The 21,937-nt window shown below is 49.7% G+C and overlaps 1 protein-coding gene across 3 annotated transcripts in view; it reads right to left on the bottom strand.

The window, feature by feature from the left end:
• The window catches only part of FBN3 (fibrillin 3), a 163,610-nt gene that overhangs the window by 122,146 nt on the left and 19,527 nt on the right, over nt 1–21,937 (bottom strand). For 2 of the 3 annotated variants that reach the window (XM_081177548.1, XM_081177550.1), the window contains exons 3-6: nt 17,923–18,005; nt 15,421–15,519; nt 12,209–12,304; nt 9,665–9,760 (exon numbers count right to left, since the gene is read on the bottom strand). In XM_081177548.1, coding sequence (XP_081033674.1) covers nt 9,665–9,760; nt 12,209–12,304; nt 15,421–15,519; nt 17,923–18,005 — 374 coding nt within the window. Of the gene's footprint in view, nt 1–9,664; nt 9,761–12,208; nt 12,305–15,420; nt 15,520–17,754; nt 17,763–17,922; nt 18,006–21,937 lie in introns of those variants that run through there. The other variant, XM_081177549.1, reaches the window with a different exon arrangement.

The following is a 21,937-nucleotide window of genomic DNA, read 5'->3' as shown; positions in this document are numbered from 1 at the left end:
ACAAATTCCACACGAAAAACGCTTCGCTCCTGTGGAGATGGCAGCCGTGAATTGGTGGCGCATGCCCTTCTGGCTTGCACTCTTTATAAAGACTTGAGGAATGAGATTATCACCCCTCTTTTATTGCCCATTCCGGGTTGCCTAGCCACTGCCCCAGTGTCCTTTCTCTTGGCAGATCAAGATGAGAAGGCGACAGCAAAGGTTGCAAGGTTTTTAGCTGGGGCAATCAGAATAAGATCCACTATTTGACTATTGATTCAAAACACTTAAATGTATTTTAGATAATTGACTTTTTACTTCTATTCTTAGTGAGAGCTAGACCATAAAGAAGGCTGGTCGCTGAAGGATTGGTGCTTTTGAATTCTGGTGCTGGAGGAGACTCTTGAGAGTCCCATGGACTGCAAGAAGATCAAACCTCTCCATTCTGAAGGAAATCCGCCCTGAGTGCTCACTGGAAGGACAGATCCTGAAGCTGAGGCTCCAAGACTTTGGCCACCTCATGAGAAGAGAAGACTCCCTGGAAAAGACCCTGATGCTGGGAAAGATGGAGGGCACAAGGAGAAGGGGACGACAGAGGACGAGATGGTTGGATAGTGTTCTCGAAGCTACCAGCATGAGTTTGACCAAACTGCGGGAGGCAGTGGAAGACAGGAGGGCCTGGCGTGCTCTGGTCCAGGGGGTCATGAAGAGGCGGACACGACTAAACGTCTAAACAACAAAAATTTGTATTCTTTGTGCAGTGGTACCATGGGTTGCATACGCTTCAGGTTACAGACTCGGCTAACCCAGAAATATTACCTCGGGTTAAGAACTTTGCTTCAGGATAAGAACAGAAATTGTGCTCCGGTGGCACAGCGGCAACAGGAGGCCCCATTAGCTAAAGTGGTGCTTCAGGTTAAGAACAATTTCAGGTTAAGAACAGACTTCCAGAACGAATTCATCTGTTCGTTCCTGGGTAAGTCATGTGCTTCTTGGGGAAGCAAAAAATTTCGGAGGGATGTGGGTTTCGAAGGGAAGCCACATTCCAGTTTGTGCGTTGGTTCAGGAAGTACAAATTGAATGGAGGAAATTTCTCCCCACAACTCTCCAAAGAACCTCAACCAAACCCCATTAGTGATGACGGAGACTTGTGGCTATGATGACTTCGTTTGCCATTTGAGCCAGTGTGGTGCAGTGGTTAAGAGCGGTGGACTCGTAATCTGGTGAACCGGGTTCGCTTCCCCGCTCCTCCACATGCAGCTGCTGGGTGACCTTGGGCCAGTCACACTTCTCTGAAGTCTCTCAGCCCCACTCACCTCACAGAGTGTTTGTTGTGGGGGAGGAAGGGAAAGGAGAATGTTGGCCGCTTTGAGACTCCTTCGGGTAATGATAAAGCGGGATATCAAATCCAAACTCTCCTCCTCCTCCTCCTCCTCCTCCTCCTCCTCCTCCTCCTCCCAGACCTACAAATCCCAGAAGCCATAACAAACTACAATTCCCAGGATCCTTTGGTCCTTAAGACCCACTTCCTTGCCTTCCAGATCCCTTGCGCTCTCAAGCAGTTACCGTATTTTTTGCTCTATAAGGCTCACTCTTCCCCTCCTAAAAAGTAAGGGGAAATGTGTGTGCGTCTTATGGAGCGAATGCGGGCTGCGCAGCTATCCCAGAAGCCAGAACAGCAAGAGGGATTGCTGCTTTCACTGCGCAGCGATCCCTCTTGCTGTTCTGGCTTCTGAGATTCAGAATATTTTTTTTCTTGTTTTCCTCCTCCAAAAACTAGGTGCGTCTTGTGGTCTGCTGCGTCTTATAGAGCGGAAAATACGGTAGGTTCCCAAATGTGGCTGGAGCAGCTTCAATACGGATTGCCAGCCAGCCCCCTTCTTCCAGCTCCCCCACTACACAAAAAAGGTGTCTGCTAGGGGCAGGAAATATCCAAGTGGGAATTGACACAACCCTCCTCATTAAGCGATTTGCCTCTGAAGTGGGCACCACAAACAGAGTGCCAAGTTCCTCTCTTAACAAAGACGTCTCTCTCTGTCTATCCCCCACTGTGTGGGTCTTTGTGGGTTTGGCATGTAGGGTCCGCAGGAGGGGAAATTTGGCACAGGTGGGATTGGGAAAGTGGCAGTCATTTGCTTTTGCTTTTTTAAAAAGCACACAAACAGGAACGGAGGGGTGGTGAGTGTGTGTGTGTGTGTTTGCACCAAATCCCCAGTCCAGAAATTTATTTTCCTTTCTAGGTAAAGGGACCCCTGACCATTAGGTCCAGTCGTGACCGACTCTGGGGTTGCGGCGCTCATCTCGCTTTATTGGCCAAGGGAGCCAGCGTACAGCTTCCGGGTCATGTGGCCAGCAGGACTAAGCCGCTTCTGGCGAACCAGAGCAGCGCACGGAAACGCCGTTTACCTTCCCGCCAGAGTGGTACCTATTGATCTACTTGCACTTTGACGTGCTTTCAAACTGCTAGGTTGGCAGGAGCAGGGACCGAGCAACGGGAGCTTCCTGCAGCCAATCAGAAGCTGCGCCTTGGTTTCCGAACGTTTTGGAAGTCGAACGGACTTCCGGAACAGATTCCGTTCGACTTCCGAGGCACGACTGTACTCTTCTCCTTTGACGTCTCCCGCAGAAAAGAAATTGTCCAAGCGCCAATCAAAAACCCGAGAATTTTGAGATCAAAATGACGAAACATCGTAGAATATCTAAAGAACTATTATAGTTGCATGAAAACGCAAGCTGGATTTGAAATGCGAGTAACCGAAGAAAGACATGAAGGCTAATAATATGTGGAGAGATATAAATTAAAATACGCAACATTAAACACAGAACACCGTGGGGGGCAGGAGCGAGATGGGAAGTTGATGAATAAAGTAAAGGTATTGTTGATGGCGCAGAATGTAAGCTTCTGAAAACCAAATACAGTGGTACCTCAGATTACATACGCTTCAGGTTGCATATGCTTCAGGTTACATACTTTACTAACCCAGAAATAGTGCTTCAGGTTAAGAACTTTGCTTCAGGTTGAGAACAGAAATCATGCTCCAGCGGCACGGCAGCAGCAGGAGGCCCCATTAGCTAAAGTGGTGCTTCAGGTTAAGAACAGTTTCAGGTTAAGTACGGACCTCCGGAACAAATTAAGTTCTTAACCCGAGGTACCACTGTAAACATTTTCTTTTTGGGGGGGAAACCCTCAGTAAATACATAAATACTTAATAAATAAAAGAATAACAGACGCAGTCTACACAGAACTGAACATCATTATGCATCAGCTTACAGCACCCAGGGATTGACAGCTGATTGACAGGTGAGCATCACTCAGGGGATATGGGTTTTGGAGGAATCCACAACAAAGGGAGCGGACCATACCCCCGGGAGGGGGAAATCTGTGGGGGACTGTTGGTTCTTCGTTGCTGGAAGCCGAGAGCAAGGCTGGCAGGGAGAGGGCGCTTTGAAACTCTATCCTATCTCTGCTGCACACACAGCCCTCTGTTTGTCTTGGCCGGGGCGAGTCGGTGTGTAGACACAGCTGCGAAGCTTGTTTCATCTCCAGCTCTGAGCCAAATCCATTCACCACAAAGCGAAAGAGGGAGGGAGGAGACTTTGATTCAAGGCTTTTGTACCTTACAAGATCATAGCTGTCAACTTACAGATTTGAAAATAAGGGACCTGCAGCCTCGAAAATAAGGGACCAGCAGCCTCGAAAATAAGGGATTTTCCAAGCACAGGTATGTTCGACTTCTGAGCCCCTCCGAGCCAAAGGCAGAAAGCCCAGCCAGCAGCCAAACGAAGCCTCAAGTGGTGGTTCCCACAGCGCAGCAACCCGGCAAAGGGGATGCAGCAAGGGAAACCACCATCACCTCTCCGCTGGGAAGCGCTGAGCAAAGGCGAGTCCCCAGGCAACGCGGCCGATTTGATTGGCACAAGGCATGCAAGCTCCACCCCCCCAGTCATTCTTAGACTCCTTATTGGGTGAGCAACGCAGCCAAGCAACACACTTGGAGCCTCCCTCCTCCCTGGCCGGCAGGGAGGGAGGGAGAGGAGCTGCTTCCTTTGAAACCCGGGAAATTTAAGGGACATCATCAATAAGGGACAGCAGCAGGACACAGCGCTGGAATAAGGGACTTTCCCACCAAATAAGGGACAGTTGACAGCTATGTACAAGATCCCTCCAAAGTTGGCCCGAGGCAGGGAACAGGTGCAGAGCAACGATGATTGCCATGCGCTTAGGATCCACTCCGGGATCAAATCTATGAGCCTCTCGATCCGGTTTAAACGTCATGACTTGAATACATCCCAGGCTGCCTTCTTTCAACATGTTGCTACGCATCAGATCTTATTTGAATAAATAAACCTACCCGGACCCTGTGGTCACCTTCTGCGGCCCTCCTTCGTGTGTCTCCTCCTCGAGAGGTCCAGAGGGTGGCAACACGAGAACGGGGCCTTCTCTGCAGTGGCTCCCCGTCCGTGGAATGCTCTCCCCAGGGAAGTTCACCTGGCGCCGTCATTATACACCTTTAGGCGCCAGGCGAAAACATTCTTTCTTAACCAGGCCTTTGCTTCATCTGATATACATCCTATACCCTTTTAAAATGTGGGGTTTTTTAAGGAGGGGTGCAATTGGGTTGCTGTTTTTATTTTTTATTATGTATTTCGTGGTTTTGATTTTATTCTGTGAATCACCCTGAGACCCCTGGGTATAGGGCAGTATCTAAATTCAATAAATAAAATACAGTGGTGCCTCGCAAGACGAAATTAATTCGTTCCGCAAGTTTTTTCTTCTTGCGAGTTTTTCGTCTTGCGAAGAACGGTTTCCCATAGGAATGCATTGAAAATCAATCAATGCGTTCCCATGGAGACCGTCCGGGGACAGAGGGGAAGCGCCGCTCTGTCCCCTCTTTTGAAGCAAGGGGCTGCGGGGAGAAGATCGCTTCTCCCCGCCGCCCCTTGCTTCAAAAGAGGTCCGGGGACAGCGGGTCTTCCCCGCTGTCCCCGGAGCTTGCGGGGCAAGCTTCGTTTTGCGAAGCAAGCCCATAGGGAAATTCGTCTTGCGAGGCAACTCGAAAACGAAAAAAACCTTTCGTTTTGCGAGTTTTTCGTCTCGCGAGGCGTTCGTCTTGCGGGGCACCACTGTAATAAATATTTTCTCCTCTTATTTTTTTAAAATTGGTTTTTGTTAAAGCTTTGCAAAAGTATGTGAATCGTCTCTCTTTTCAGGTTGTAGAGCCTTTTATTAAATGTTTTAATAAAAATTAGAGAAGAAAGGATGTGAAGACCTTTGTAGATGGTTTCTGGCAGCGTCCCTATTTTCCAGGGCCAGTCCTGGATTAACAGAAGCCATCCTGATTTCTGATTGGATCCCGGAATGCAAGTCACAACCCTTGATTTCAACTGATCGAAAGGTAAAAAGGTAAAGGACCCCTGGATGGTTAAGTCCAGTCAAAGGTGACTACTGGGTTGCGGCGCTCATCTTGCTTTCAGGCCGAGGGAGCCGGTGTTTCTCCACAGACAGCTTTCCTGTGGCTAGCAGGACTTAACCGCTTCTGGTGCAACAGGACACCATGACGGAAACCAGAGCGCATAGAAATGCCATTTACCTTCCCGCTGCAGCGGTACCTATTTATCTACTTGCACAGGTGTGCTTTCAAACTGCTAGGTTGGCAAGAGCTGGGACCGAGCAACGGGAGCTCACCCCGTCGCAGGGATTCGAACCACCGACTTTCCAATCGGCAAGCCCAAGAGGCTCAGTGGTTTAGACCACAGCGCCACCTGTGTCAACGGGTCAACACTGAACATGACTAACACTAAATACAACTTGCAATACGTACGGCGGTGCTTTAAAAAAACCTAAGCCTGAGCTCCACCCCTGAGAAACTGTTGGGGGATTTCTCCTCTTTGAAGAAAATCAGGTAAAATTGTGTGTGTGTGTGTGTGTCTCAGTTTCTCTGCTTGCAAACTCAGAGGAGAATTCAAAGAGGCCTTCATGACGCAGTCTTGAAAGTTGGGTTGCAGCTAACAAAGTTGTACTCAGAGTGTTGTTGTTGTTAAGTCGTTTAGTCGTGTCCGCCTCTTCGTGACCCCCTGGACCAGAGCACGCCAGGCACTCCTGTCTTCCACTGCCTCCCGCAGTTTGGTCAAACTCATGCTGGTAGCTTCGAGAACACTGTCCCACCATCTCGTCCTCCATCGTCCCCTTCTCCTTGTGCCCTCCATCTTTCCCAGCATCAGGGTCTTTTCCAGGGAGTCTTCTCTTTTCATCAGGTGGCCAAAGTCTTGGATCCTCAGCTTCAGGATCTGTCCTTCCAGTGAGCACTCAGGGCTGATTTCCTTCCAAATGGAGAGGTTTGATCTTCTTGCAGTCCATGGGACTCTCAAGAGTCTCCTCCAGCACCAGAATTCAAAAGCACCCATTCTTCAGCGATCAGCCTTCTTTATGGTCCAGCTCTCACTTCCATACATCACTTCTGGGAAAACCATAGCTTTAACTATACGGACCTTTGTTGGCAAGGTGATGTCTCTGCTTTTTAAGGTGCTGTCTAGGTTTGTCATTGGTGAGTAGACCCGCTGAAATCGATGAACTACATTAGTCGTGCCTGTTAATTTCAGCGGGACAATTCAGAGAAGGATTTAGCTGGATTCAGCCCAGACGATCGTAGCCAAGGCAGTGTTTATGCTATTTTTGGAACTATATGCTTGATTCCGTCCCAGATACAATGTTCAGTGCTATCCGGGTTCTGACAAGTGATGGCTTCAGAAGAACTTAGGGTAGCATAGCCAGCGCAGAGCTAAGTTACAGCCACATAAGCATGGAATAGTACAATTGGAAGGGACCCAAAGGCCATCTAGTCCAACCCGCTGCAGTGCAGGAATCTCAGCTAAAGCATCCATGACAGATGGCCATCCAACCTCTGCTTAAAAACCTCCGAGGAAGGAGAGTCCACAGTCATCTCCAGTGTCAAACAGCTCTTACTGTCAGAACCTTGTTCCAGATATTTGGTTGGAACCTCCTTCCTTGTAGCTTGAAGCCATGGGTTCGAGTCCTACCCTCTGGAGCAGGAGAAAGCATAGAATGATAGAATCATAGAAGAGTTGGAAGAGACCACAAGGGCCATCGAGTCCAACCCCCTGCCAAGCAGGAAACATCTTGAGAGCACTCCTGACATATGGTTGTCAAGCCTCTGCTTAAAGACCTCCAAAGTAGGAGACTCCACCACACTCCTTGGCAGCAAATTCCACTGTCAAACAGCTCTTACTGTCAGGAAGTTCTTCCTCATGTTTAGGTGGAATCTTCTTTCTTGTAGTTTGGATCCATTGCTCCGTGTCCGCTTCTCTGGAGCAGCAGAAAATAACCTTTCTCCCTCCTCTATGTGACATCCTTTTATATATTTGAACATGGCTATCATATCACCCCTTAACCTCCTCTTCTCCAGGCTAAACATGCCCAGCTCCCTTAGCCATTCCTCATAAGGCATCGTTTCCAGGCCTTTGACCATTTTGGTTGCCCTCCTCTGGACACGATCCAGTTTGTCAGTGTCCTTCTTGAACTGTGGTGCCCAGAACTGGACACAGTACTCCAGGTGAGGTCTGACCAGAGCAGAATACAGTGGCACTATTACTTCCCTTGATCTAGATGCTATACTCTTATTGATGCAGCCCAAATATCTTGTTCCAGATATTTGGTTGGAACCTCCTTCCTTGTAGCTTGAAGTCATGGGTTCGAGTCCTACCCTCTGAAGCAGGAGAAAGCAAGCATGTTCCTTCTTCCATGGGACAGCCCTTGAGATATTTGAAGATGGCTATCACATCTCCACCTTTTCCAGGCTAAATATACCCAACTCCCTCGACTGTTCCTCATCAGGCATGGCTTCTAGACCCTTGATCATCCTGGTCGCCCTCCAGGTTGTCCACATCCTTCTTAAACTGTGGTGCACAGAATTGGACTACACCGGAGTAGACCCCGCGGAAATTAATTGCCTAAATGAGTCGTGCCTGTTAAATTTCAGCGGACTGATTCGGAGAAGAATTTAGCTGGCTTCAACCCCGACGGCTGCAGCCAAACTCAGCGTTGATGCTATTTCGGGAACCTGAAAGCGTATATTCTTGATTCTGTCCCAGAGACGATGTTCATTGCTGTCCAGGTTCTGACTTTGAGTGATGGCTTCGGAAGGTTTTTGGGCTGTAGCCACCGTAGGGCTAAGTCGTAGCCAGTCAACGCCACCCTTGCTCCGCTGGCAAAATGGTTTGCGCCGAAGGGCATGTTTGCGCAGAAAAGAACGTGCGAGGAAGTTGCTGGGAACTTCGTGGCACAGCCAAAATCCAGTGAATTAGTCTAGCGCTGGATTCCTTGGTTGCACAATATTGAAACTCACCTGTCTGCTAGTGCAAGAGCCTTGGCGGACAGAGGACGTTGGGTACAGTCCAACATAAGTGTGAAGGGCCTCCGTCTTCATGGATGACATAAAGGTAAAGGGACCCCTGACCATTAGGTCCAGTCGTGACCGACTCTGGGGTTGCAGCGCTCATCTCACTTTATTGGCCGAGGGAGCCGGCGTACAGCTTCTGGGTCATGTGGCCAGCAGGACTAAGCCGCTTTTGGAGAACCAGAGCAGCGCACAGAAACGCCGTTCACCTTCCCGCCAGAGCGGTACCTATTTATCTACTTGCACTTTGACGTGCTTTCGAACTGCTAGGTTGTCAGGAGCAGGGACCGAGCAACGGGAGCTCACCCTGTTGCGGGGATTCGAACCGCCAACCTTCTGATCGGCAAGCCCTAGGCTCTGTGGTTTAACCCACAGCGCCACCCGCGTCACTTGTCCCTGTTATACCTAATTGCAAATTCAAATGTATCCCTATCGCGTTTTATGACTTCCTTGATATTGTATGTGGGCTGGAACTGGTCTGTGACCGAAATAAGAAAATTCATTCGTTCATTCTAGCATTGGATTCCTTGGTTGCAGAATTCAGCGGTACCTCGGGTTACAGACGCTTCAGATTACATACGCTTCAGGTTACGGACTCCGCTAACCCAGAAATAGTGCTTCAGGTTAAGAACTTTGCTTCAGGATGAGAACATAAATCGTACTCCGGCAGCGTGGCGACAGCAGGAGGCCCCATTAGCTAAAGTGGTGCTTCAGGTTAAGAACAGTTTCAGGTTAAGTACGGACCTCCGGAACAAATTAAGTACTTAACCTGAGGTAAAGGTAAAGGGACCGCTGACCATTAGGTCCAGTTGTGACCGACTCTGGGGTTGCGGCGCTCATCTCACTTTATAGGCCGAGGGAGCCAGCATACAGCTTCCGGGTCATGTGGCCAGCAGGACTAAGCCGCTTCTGGCGAACCAAAGCATCGCGCAGAAACGCCGTTTACCTTCCCGCCGGAGTGGTACCTATTTATCTACTTGCACTTTGACATGCTTTTGAACTGCTAGGTTGGCAGGAGCAGGGACCGAGCAACCAGAGCTCACCCCGTCACGGGGATTTGAACCGCCGACCTTCTGATTGGCAAGTCCTAGGCTCTTTGGTTTAACCCACAGCACCACCCGCGTCCCATAGGTACCACTGTATTAAAATTCACCTGTCTGCTAGCGCAAGAGCCTTGGCGGGCAGAGGATGTTGGGTACAGTCCCACATAAGTACAAAGGGCCTCCGTCTTCATGGACGACATGCAGGATGCATAAGCAGCCACAACTTACCTCTCTCGCACTGGGGCCCCGTGAATCCGTACACGCAAGCGCAGCGATTTGGCCCAATGCATCGACCTCCGTTCTGGCATCCGCTTTCGCAGACAGCTGTGCAGGGAGCAGAGAGAGAGAGAAAAAAAGACGGAGTTTGAATTGGCCAGGAATCAAGTAGATCTCTCCAGGAAATGCCATCGTACGGTGGGGAATCGGGAGCCCAGCCAACGTCTCCGCTCCTTCTTTTTGCCGCTCGGGACATTCAAAGAGCCAAAAGCGATGGGAGGCTGTTTCGGAGGGGCGGCAAGTCATCCAAATGGGGTAAAATCTTGCATGAGACGCGGAGAGCCTTGCCTGAGAGGCAGGGTCTTCGGGGGGCTTAAAGGAGACATGGTGAAGCGTTCCAGAGGCCATGTCTGACCCCAACGCCAAGCAAGTTGTCAGCAATAGGTACCGTATTTTTTGCCCTAGAAGACTCACTTTTTTCCTCCTTAAAAGTAAGGGGAAATGTGTGTTCGTCTTATGGAGCGAGTGCAGGCTGCGCAGCTATCTCAGAAGCCAGAACAGCAAGAGGGATTGCTGCTTTCACTGCGCAGCGATCCCTCTTGCTGTTCTGGCTTCTGGGATTCAGAATATTTCTTTTCTTGTTTTCCTCCTCCAAAAACTAGGTACGCCTTGTGGTCTGGTGCGCCTTATAGAGCGAAAAATACGGTAATATCAATCATCTGAAGAGCGGAGACGGTCTGGCTTTCCTTTCCCGGAGTGGCGCTATGGCAGGAAAGGGGATTTAAACTGTTCCGCTCAGCCCAGCGCTGTGATGTGATGAGGAGAAAAATGCCCACCTCCCCCCCCCCAATTTTTTTTATAACACAAATAAAAAACACAAACAGAAAAGACAAACAAATTCTTGTATCCTTATTTTTCTAAACATTGTTAAGTGGGCTTCCCCAAGTCCTACCTATCTGGTTTCCATTTTACTTCATCTTTAGCAGTTTAAAAAGGTAATGGGGTAAAGGAGCCCTAACCATTAGGTCCAGTCGTGGCCGACTCTGGGGTTGCGGCGCTCATCTCGCTTTACTGGCCGAGGGAGCTGGCGTACAGCTTCCGGGTCATGTGGCCAGCAGGACTAAGCCACTTCTGGCGAACAGCGCACGGAAACGCCGTTTACCTTCCCGCCAGAGCGGTACCTATTTATCTACTTGCACTTTGAGGTGCTTTCGAACTGCTAGGTTGGCAGGAGCAGGGAGCGAGCAACGGGAGCTCACCCCGTCGCGGGGATTTGAACCGCCGACCTTCTGATCGGCAAGTCCTAGGCTCTGTGGTTTAACCCACAGTGCCACCTGCGTCTTTAGCAGTTTACATATATCATAATTTCTAACCATCTTCCCCCTCCACTTACTTCAACCATAAAAACTTCACCTTTTATCACTTATAAAATACACTGTCTTCTACTTCTCACCCTACCGCCTATATCCACTTCCAAAGCAATTCTAAGATTTAAATATTAACGTATTGTTTCAAATATTCCTTAAACTTCTTCCAGTCTAAAAATGCCCACCTTTTGGTCATCTGCATTGGTTGTTCAAGGGGCTGGGAGGGGGGGGTCTGTGTGCGAGTTAGAGAACCGTAGAACTGTAGAATCGGAAAGTTGGAAAGGGACCCCGCGGGTCATCTAGTCCAACCCCCTGAAATGGAGGAATCTCAGCTAAAGCATCCATGGCAGATCTGCTTAAAAACCTCCTGAGAATCTGCCTTCACACAGGAGTTGCAGTGGACCCCTGTTGGTGGCCTTGTGTACAGCACCTTGTCGACAGCCATACGTTTCTATGTATATAGGAAGGAAAGGCACAGGGAATCGGGAGAATTTCCAAGTGCGTTTCTCCTGGTTTATGCATTTTCGGCACACAAAATCAGAAAGTTCTTCCTGATGTTAGGTCAGAATCTCTTGCCTTATCTTTTGACTCTGTTGGTTCGTCTCCCATCTTCCCCAACCACGGGACATGCTAGCAAGGTCTGGCGTTGGCTCCCCCTGCCATAGCTGTCAACTTTTCCCTTTTCTTGCGAGGAATCCTATTCGGAATAAGGGAATTTCCCTTTTAAAAAGGAAAACATTGACAGCTATGCCCCTGGGCGGTTAAGTCCAGCCAAAGGGTTGCGGCGCTCATCTCGCTTTCAGGCGGAGGGAGCTGGCGTTTGTCCACAGATAGCTTTCCGGGTCATGTGCCAGCAGGACTAAACCACTTCTGGTGCAATGGGACATCGTGACGGAAACCAGAGCACACAGAAATGCCATTTACCTTCCCGCCGCAGTGGTGCCTATTTATCTACTTGCGCTGGTGTGCTTTCGAACTGCTAGGTTGGCAGGAGCTGGGACAGAGCAACGGGAGCTCACCCCGTCGCGGGGATTTGAACCACTGACCTTTTGATCAGTAAGCCCAAGAGCATGGGTAGGCAAACTAAGGCCTGGGGGCCGGATCCAGCCCAATCGCCTTCTAAATCTCAGCTCAGTGCTTGCTCTTTTGCCTTTTTCCATGCTCACAGCATGCACGCCCCAGTACTCACGCTGGCCGCAGTAGGTCCCAGTGTATCCCTTCTGGCACAGACAAGCTTCTTCGTTGCAGCTGCCGCCATTCATACATCTCACGTTGCAGGACTGAACTGGGGGAGGAAGAAGGAGACAGGTTTATGGAGGCAGCCGAGGAGCAGAAGGAGAATGGAGAGATGCAACGGCGGAGAGTTTAACGGTGAAGCTAATAATATCCGCGACCAGAAAGAAGAGGAATATCAAGAAGAATGGAAGAAATTTAAAGACTATTTGAATATTGTAATATTAAAGATTTGTAACTACAGTGGTACCTCGGGTTACATACGCTTCAGGTTACAGACTCCACTAACCCAGAAATAGTGCTTCAGGTTAAGCACTTTGCTTCAGGATGAGAACAGAAATCGTGCTCTGGCAGCGCAGCAGCAGCAGGAGGCCCCATTAGCTAAAGTGGTGCTTCAGGTTAAGAACAGTTTCAGATTAAGAACGGACCTCCGGAATGAATTAAGTACTTAACCCGAGGTACCACTGTACCTGAAAGAATTAATTAGGCTGAGGATTAAATCATGACTAAATAAATAAATAAGAAACAATACCATAAGGAAAGTTAGGAAATATGATTGTGACAGGATGATTGTTCTAAGAAATAACGATATTGGAAACTGCTACATTCAATTACAAAGAAATTCAGATGGAAGAGATCAGAGGAAGTCAAGTAATATGTTTATGAAGTTGGATTTTAATTAATTAAGCTTTATTGTATTTATGTATGTGGTGGTATTATGTGGGGTGGGTACTTCTTTGGTTTTTCTGTTCTTTTCTTTCTTTTTTCTCATTATTGTTTTTTCTTTTTCGGTTATGTTAAAGTTATGTTTTTATATGAAACTTAATAAATATTATTGGGGGGGGGGAGAAAAACTGCCCCAGCTGTTTCCACACCTGACAATAATTTCCCCACTGATACAACACAGCAGAGAAGACCTTTGTGTCCCCTAATAAAGGTAAAGGTAAAGGGACCCCTGACCATTAGGTCCAGTCATGGCCGACTCTGGGGTTGCGGTGCTCATCTCGCTTTACTGGTCGAGGGAACCGGCGTACAGCTTCCGGGTCATGTGGCCAGCAGGACTAAGCCGCTTCTGGCGAACCAGAGCAGCGCACGGAAATGCCGTTTACCTTCCCGCCGGAGTGGTACCTATTTATCTACTTGTACTTTGATGTGCTTTCGAACTGCTAGGTGGGCAGGAGCAGGGACCGAGCAACGGGAGCTCACCCCGTCGTGGGGATTCGAACCACCGACCTTCTGATCGACAAGTCCTAGGCTCTGTGGTTTAACCCACAGTGCCCCCCACATCCTTTTGTGTCCCTTACTGCTTTCCAAAAAGCTTTGAACCTCTCCAAAGTTCAGCCATAGGAAACCGACATCCACTTTGCTCTCTCCATCTGGCCTCACACCCTGTTGTGGAGGCAGCCCCCCCCCCCCCAGAATAAATGCCTTGTGAAATCTTAACTCCCCCCCCCCCGCCTCCCGCCCCCAGCGACCTCCCAGGGACCACCGGAATGCAGGCAATGTAGCCCCTTTCCCAATGCCCCTCCCCAAGCCTGAATTCCTTACATAGTTGAGGAGATTGCTAACATCTGGGGTCTCCATCACAGTGAAATTGAGAGCAGAAGGGGCTTCATGTATATTAAGGTGGTGATGTATGGAAGTGAAAGCTGGACCATAAAGAATGTTGATTGCGAAAGAATGGATGCTTTTGAATTCTGGTGCTGGAGGAGACTCTTGAGAGTCCCATGGACTGCAAGAAGATCAAACCTCTCCATTCGGAAGGAAATCAGCCCTGAGTGCTCACTGGAAGGACAGATCGTGAAGCTGAGGCTCCAAGACTTTGGCCACCTCAGGAGAAGAGAAGACTCCCTGGAAAAGACCCTGATGTTGGGAAAGATGGAGGGCACAAGGAGAAGGGGACGACGGAGGATGAGATGGTGGGACAGTGTTCTCGAAGCTACCAGCATGAGTTTGACCAAACTGCGGGAGGCAGTGGAAGACAGGAGTGCCTGGCGTGCTCTGGTCCAGGGGGTCACGAAGAGTTGGACACGACTTAACGACTAAACAACAACATATTAAGGTGAGGGGGAGCCGCTGTAAAAAGTGCATTGCACCAAAAAAAAAAGAGGGTTTTGCGGTCGTGAGCCGTTTAAGGCTTTATAGGTCAGAACCAACACTTTGAATTGGGCCCGGAAACTAAACGGCCTCGGTCCAGTATACCTGAAGGAGCGTCTCCATCTCCATCATTCTGCCCGGACGCTGAGGTCCAGCTCCGAGGGCCTTCTGGCGGTTCCCTCCCTGCAAGAAGTGAGGTTACAGGGAACCAGGCAGAGGGCCTTCTCGGTGGTGGCGCCCGCCCTGTGGAACGCCCTCCCACCAGATGTCAAAGAGATAAACAACTACCAGACTTTTAGAAGACATTGGAAGGAAGCCCTTTTCAGGGAAGCTTTTAATGTTTAACAGACTATTGCATTTTAATATTTTGTTGGAAGCCGCCCAGGGTGGCTGGAGAAACCCAGCCAGATGGGCGGGGTATAAATACAGGGGTACCTCGGGTTAAGTACTTAATTCATTTCGGAGGCCCATTCTTAACCTGAAACTGTTCTTAACCTGAAGCACCACTTTAGCTAGTAGGGCCTCCCGCTGCTGCCGAACTGTCGGAGCACGATTTCTGCTCTCATCCTGAAGCAAAGTTCTTGACGCAAGGTACTATTTCTGGGTTAGCGGAGTCTGTAACCTGAAGCGTCTGTAACCCGAGGTACCACTGTAATAAATTATTATTATTATTATTATTATTATTATTAGCATGTGAGGTCAGACCAGGATCAGTGCAATATGCTCAAACCATCTTGCTGCCTGGTGAGCGACACAGCCGCTAAATTCTGCAGCGGCTGAAGTTTCCAAACCATCTTCAGAAGCAGCCCTACGTAGAACGCAGTGCAGTAATCTAACCTTGAGGTTACCAGAGCATAGACCACAGTAGTTAGGCTATCCCTGTCCAGATAGGGGCGTGGCTTCTAGGGGCCATGGGCGGGGCCTGGGCAAAAGTGGGTGGAGCAACAGGCAACGGCGCTTATTCTTGTCCAACAGGTTACATCCCAACCGTGCAAAGGCCGCGGGTTTCTGCACCCAGCCGCCCACCTCGCACACATGCGCATCTCACACAAAGTCCCCCTGTCTCCTCACCTCCTCCGGAGCCGCAGTTTGGAGACAGCTGCCCATTGGAACAGGTGCACATATTGGGTCGGGAACAGAATCCATCTCCGCAGGAGTTCCGGCAAATGGCTGTTGGGGGAAAGGGGGGAGAGAAAGAGAAAAGGAGTTTAAAGGCCATGTCCTTTCATCCCTACCCTAACGTTCCTCCAATGAGGCTCTCTTCCTCTCCATTCTGGCCTCACAATAACCCTGTGAGGTGGGCTCGCCCGGGAGCTCACAAGGTCACCAGGGCTGAATTTAGGTTTGATGAGGCCCTAAGCCACTGAAGGCAAGGGACACAGGTGGCGCTGTGGGTTAAACCACAGAGCCTAGGATCAGAAGGTCGGAGGTTCGAATCCCCGCAACGGGGTGAGCTCCCGTTGCTTGGTCCCTGCTCCTGCCGACCTTGCAGTTTGAAAGTACGTCAAAAGCGCAAGTAGATAAATAGGTACCACTCCAGCGGGAAGGTAAACAGTGTTTCCGTGCACTGCTGTGGTTCTCCAGAAGCGGCTTAGTCATGCTGGCCACATGACCTGGAAGCTGTACGCCGGCTCCCTCGGCCAGTAAAGTGAGATGAGCGCCGCAACCCCAAAGTCGGTCATGACTGGACCTAATGGTCAGGGCTCCCTTTACCTTCACCTTCAGTAGGGACGCGGGTGGCGCTGTGGTCTAAACCACGGAGCCTAGGGCTTGCTGATCAGAAGGTCGGCGGTTTGAATCCCCGCAACGGGGTGCGCTCCCATTGCTCGGTCCCAGCTCCTGCCAACCTAGCAGTTCGAAAGCACGTCAAAGTGCAAGTAGATAAATAGGTACCACTCAAAACCAACTTTTCTGGTTGTGTAATTTGAGGATCTTCATGGGGGGCGGGGACATATCTAGATGGAGCTTTCCATTTGTTTGAGTGCTTGTTTTGATCCCAAGGACAGCTCACACTTGTAGGTAGAAACATCAAACCGAAACGTTTCACCCCAATAAAGCAAAGCCGTGAAAACGGCAATTTTAAGACCATTTCATGCCCCAGAGTTAACGCTGCTTTTGCAGAACCAACTTAATATGGAATGTTTTAGAAAGCAGAGGTATAAGGTAAAGGTAAAGGGACCCCTGACCATTAGGTCCAGTCGCGGCCGACTCTGGGGTTGCGGCGCTCATCTCGCTTTACTGGCTGAGGGAGCCGGCGTACAGCTTCCGGGTCATGTGGCCAGCAGGACTAAGCCGCTTCTGGCGAACCAGAGCAGCACACGGAAACGCCGTTTACCTTCCCGCTGGAGCAGTACCTATTTCTCTACTTGCACTTTGATGTGCTTTCGAACTGCTAGGTTGGCAGGAGCTGGGACTGAGCAACGGGAGCTCACCCTGTCGTGGGGATTCGAACCGCTGACCTTCTGATCAGCAAGTCCTAGGCTCTGTGGTTTAACCCACAGCGCCACCCATGTCCCGCAGAGGTATATAAGCCCTTTAAAATATAAGAAAGAAACTGTAAACCAGCTCAGATCCCCAGCTAGACTGAATCAAATGGGTTATCGCGAAAGCCAAAGAGGTACGGGCTGAGTCTATTCCCCAACCTGTGGCCCATGGGCCGGAAGTAGCCCACAGAGGCCATTTAACCAGCCCACAAGCCACCCCCAAACTGAGACGCCTGCTTGGCAAGTCCCCGCGCACTGCGCTAAACTGGCGTGGCGCGGCGCAGGCAGGGACTCTCTTCCACGGCTCCGGAAAGCACTTCTGCGCATGCCCAGATGCCGGAAATTGCTTCTGCACTGGTTAATTAATGAATGTACTAGTTCCCACCAGGGAGACATAACCCTGGCTCATACTCACAGACATTGCAGTGGTTCCCACCAGGGAAACATAAACCTGGCTCATATGGACAACATACTGGTTCCCACAGGGGAGACATAACCCTGGCTCATACTAACGGACAGTGCACTGGATCGCACCAGGGAGACATAACCCTGGCTCATACTCACAGACATTGCACTGGTTCCCACCAGGGAGACATAACCCTGGCTCATACTCATGGACAATGCAGTGGTTCCCACAGGGGAGACATAACCCTGGCTCAAACTAACAGATAATGCACTGGTTCCCACCAGGGAGACATAACCCTGGCTCATACTCATGGACAATGCAGTGGTTCCCACAGGGGAGACATAACCCTGGCTCATACTAACAGATAATGCACTGGTTCCCACAGGGGAGACATAAACCTGGCTCCTACTCATGGACAACACACTGATTCCCACAGGGGAGACATAACCCTGGCTCATACTCATTGGACAGTGTACTGGATCCCACCAGGGAGACATAACCCTGGTTCATACTCACGGACAATGCACTGGGAGACATAACCCTGGATCATACTTATGGACAATTCGCTGGTTCCCACTGGGAAGACATAACCCTGGCTCATACTCACAAATGCACTGGGAGACATAACCCTGGCTCATGCTCACGGACAATGCACTGGGAGACATAACCCTGGCTCATACTCACGGACAATGCACTGGTTCCCACCGGGGAGGGTCTTCCATCCGGGGCAGCAGTACGAGTGGAACCGGGATCCGCAGACGTTGGGCCTGAAAGTCAACGAGAGAGTCACAAGCTGAACGTTTGCTCCCTGCTTGCAACGGCCAACAAACCTGTAGATGGGGCAGATTGCGGCGTTTACCTGGATGCTCCCTGTCTCTGGGGTTGTTTGGAGCAACTGCAAAACACCTGAAACTTCCTGACGCTGAGTGAGACCATCGTCCACTTTAGCATCACTTACACTGATCGGCAAGAGCTCTTTGGAGTCTCAAGGCAGAGTGTGGGCTTTCCCAAACTTGCAGCTGAGATCCTTGTGGAGCTGGATTCATGCTGAGGCTGATCTGATTGGCAGTGACTTCCTGGGATTCCAGGCAAAGGCAATTTCCGACTCTGACCTGGAGATCGGACCCTAGGACCTGTTGCATGCCATTGAACCCATTGCCAGGGATTGGTCAGCTGTGATTCGTGGCATTGCAGCGGGTTGGACTGGATGACCCTGGGCTCCCTTCCGTTCTATGAGCAACAGAAGAACTTAAAGATTATAGCAGCATTGTTGAGACACCAGAGAGAGAAGACAGGATTCAGCAGAGGGAGAGAAATAAAAACAGAATGGAAAAGGGGGTGGGAAGCCAACAAAAATAATGGTTTTACTATGTATTGAAACGTATGTGTTAATTTATTTGTTTTTGAAAAGTTTAAAAAGATGATAAGGAATAAGTGTGAATTTCGGGAAGGCAGAATCATAATACCGTAGAGTCGGAAGGCAACCCAGAGGTCATCTAGTCCAACCCCCTGCAATGCAAGAAAGCTCAACTCAAGCACCCACGGCAAATGGCCATCCAACGTCTGCTTTGAAACCTCCAAGGCAGTCCGCCACATCCCAAGGGAAACCGTTCCACTGTCGAACAGCTCTCACTGTCAGAAAGTTCTTCCTGATGTTGAGTTTCCTGTCACTTGAAGCCACGGGTTCGAGTCCTGCCCTTCCAGAGCAGGAGAAAACAAGCTTGCTGCATCCTCTATGGTTCCAGTTACAGATAGGTAGCCGTGTTGGTCTGCCATAGTCAAAATAAAAAAATTCCTTCCAGTAGCACCTTAAAGACCAACTAAGTTAGTTCTTGGTATGAGCTTTCGTGTGCATGCACACTTCTTCAGATACACTGAAACAGAAGTTGCCAGATCCTTCTATATAGTGAGAAGGTGGGGAGGGGTATTACTCAGAAGGGTGGTGGGAATGGGAGATTGGCAGATAGCTGAGATGAGCCTGTAATACCCCTCCCCACCTTCTCACTATATAGAAGGGTCTGGCGACTTCTGTTTCAGTGTATCTGAAGAAGTGTGCATGCACACGAAAGCTCATACCAAGAACTAACTTACTTGGTCTTTAAGGTGCTACTGGAAGGAATTTTTTTATTTTGCATCCTCTATGTGAGAGTCCTTTAGATATTTGAAGATGGCTCTCCTATCTCCTCTTTTCCAGGCAGAACATACCCATCTCCTTCCATCTTTCCTGCACTTCAGTTCCCTGTATTGTAAACCAGGCCTTCAGATGAAATTGGAATCAAATTCCTCTTGCATCCCTAGCTGTGATCGTCTGACTTAGCTCATGATGCTGTGCAGACTCCCCTGACAGCAAGGCCCCCCACTGCCCGCATTTACCTGGGAGTAAACCTCCTTGAGAGGGAGGCGGGTGGCGCTGTGGGTTAAACCACAGAGCCTTGGACTTGCCGATCAGAAGGCTGGCGGTTTGAATCCCCGCGACGGGGTGAGCTCCCGTTGCTCGGTCCCTGCTCCTGCCAACCTAGCAGTTCGAAAACACACCAGTGCAAGACGATAAATAGGTACCGCTCCGGCGGGAAGGTAAACGGCGTTTCCGTGCGCTGCTCTGGTTCACCAGAAGCGGCTTAGTCCTGCTGGCCACATGACCCGGAAGCTGTACGCCGGCTCCCTCGGCCAATAAAGCGAGATGAGCGCCGCAACCCCAGAGTCGGCCACGACTGGACCTAATGGTCAGGGGTCCCTTTACTTTTTTTAACCTCCTCGAACTCAACGTGGATTAACCTCCAAGCCAAGAAAAAGCCTGGGAACGAGTCATTGCACAGCAGCACGACCCTGGAAAAGCTTGCAGCGCCAGTTCCAGCAAGGCTTCGTCCCAAGATGTGTGTGGGCTGGACCTCAGCCCCAGACATACCTTTGCCTAGAGTTCTTGTATCAATACATCTGCTATATGTTTACATTATGGGCTGGAGGTGGGGGTTAGGAGGGGGGGGTTTCTCTCTCACAAACACGCACATCCAAGAACGGCAGAACATGCTTATAGCGAAGGATGCGGGTGGCGCTGCGATCTAAACCACTGAGCCTCTTGGGATTGCCGATCGGAAGGTCGGCGGTTCGAATCCCCGCCACGGGGTGAGCTCCCGCTGCTTGGTCCCTGCTCCTGCCCACCTAGCAATTCAAAAGCACGCCGGTGCAAGTAGATAAATAGGTACCACTGCCGCAGGAAGGTAAACAGCGTTTCCATGCGCTCTGGTTTCCATCACGGTGTCCCGTTGAGCATGAAACAGTTTAGTCCTGCTGGCCACATGACCCAGAAAGCTGTCTGTGGACAAACGCCGGCTCCCTCGGCCTGAAAGCGAAATGAGAGCCACAACCCCATAGTTGCCATGGACTGGACTTAACCGTCCAGGGGTCCTTTACTTTTAAAAGGTGAAGGGCAAAGGGACTCCTGACCATTAGCTCCAGTCGTGACCGACTCTGGGGTTGCAGCGCTCATCTCGCTTTATTGGCCAAGGGAGCCGGCGTACAGCTTCCGGGTCATGTGGCCAGCAGGACTAAGCCGCTTCTGGCGAACCAGAGCAGCGCACGGAAACGCCGTTTACCTTCCCGCCGGACTGGTACCTATTTATCTACTTGCACTTTGACGTGCTTTTGAACTGCTAGGTTGGCAGGAGCAGGAACTGAGCAACGGGAGCTCACCCCGTCATTGCGGGGATTCGAACCACCGACCTTCTGATCGGCAAGTCCGAGGCTCTGTGGTTTAATCCACAGCGCCACCCACGTCCCATATATTTCATTTAAGCAACCTTAAATCAATGACTTCCCTTCTTCTCTTTCCGTACTTCCTTTTGCATACCATCCATGCATATTTTAAATAAACTAAATCATTCCGTGTTCCATTGTTACATCCATCAAAACTTATCTGCACTGTTGAATTTATCTTAATGCTACCAGCGTTTTGAAATGTGCACCATTTTCACCCATATAATCTGTAAACATTCTCCAGTCTTTTTTTAAACATACGTCCTTCTCGTTCTCTTGTTCCATATGTTAAATCTGCAAGCTGCACGTATTCCATTAGTTCAAATTCTTTGGCTGGGACCTCTTTGGTTTTCCATTTTGGGGGCTAACAAATCACGGGTGTCAAAAAAGACTATTTATTTCTGCTACTGCTGCGGCCCGTGTTTTGATGAATTCTGCTTCCTTGTAGGTTTTTAAGCAGAGGTTTACAATGCCATCTGTCATGGATGCTTTAGCTGAGATTCTGGCATTGCAGGGGTTGGACTAGATGACCGCTGGTGTCCCTTCCAACTCTACAATTCTACACTTTTACATAAATCACATAACTCGTATTCATTTGATAAACGTCAAAGCAATGGCTTTGCATCCGTTAGTCCTTCTCAGAGCAGGCCCACAGAAATTAAAGAATATTAGTAGGAGTATTTATTGTATTTGTATTCTAGCTGTTTCCTCATTCAATTCCCACAACAACCCTGAGAGGCAGTGACTAGCCCTCAGGCTTACCAGTGAGCTTCATGGCTGAGCTGGAATTTGAACTCGTCTCCCATTGCCTTAGTCATGGAATCATAGAGTTGGAAGGGGCCCTGAGAATCAATGCAGGAATCTTTGACCTATGACCCTGAGATTAAGAATTTCGTCCATGAAACAGCTGAGCCATCCCATGCCACATTTTCCCCTAACCACGACA

This window comes from Podarcis bocagei (assembly GCF_964188305.1).
Source record: "Podarcis bocagei genome assembly, chromosome: 18".
Taxonomy (NCBI): Eukaryota; Metazoa; Chordata; class Lepidosauria; order Squamata; family Lacertidae; genus Podarcis; species Podarcis bocagei.
This window is presented reverse-complemented; position numbering and strand designations above follow the sequence as displayed.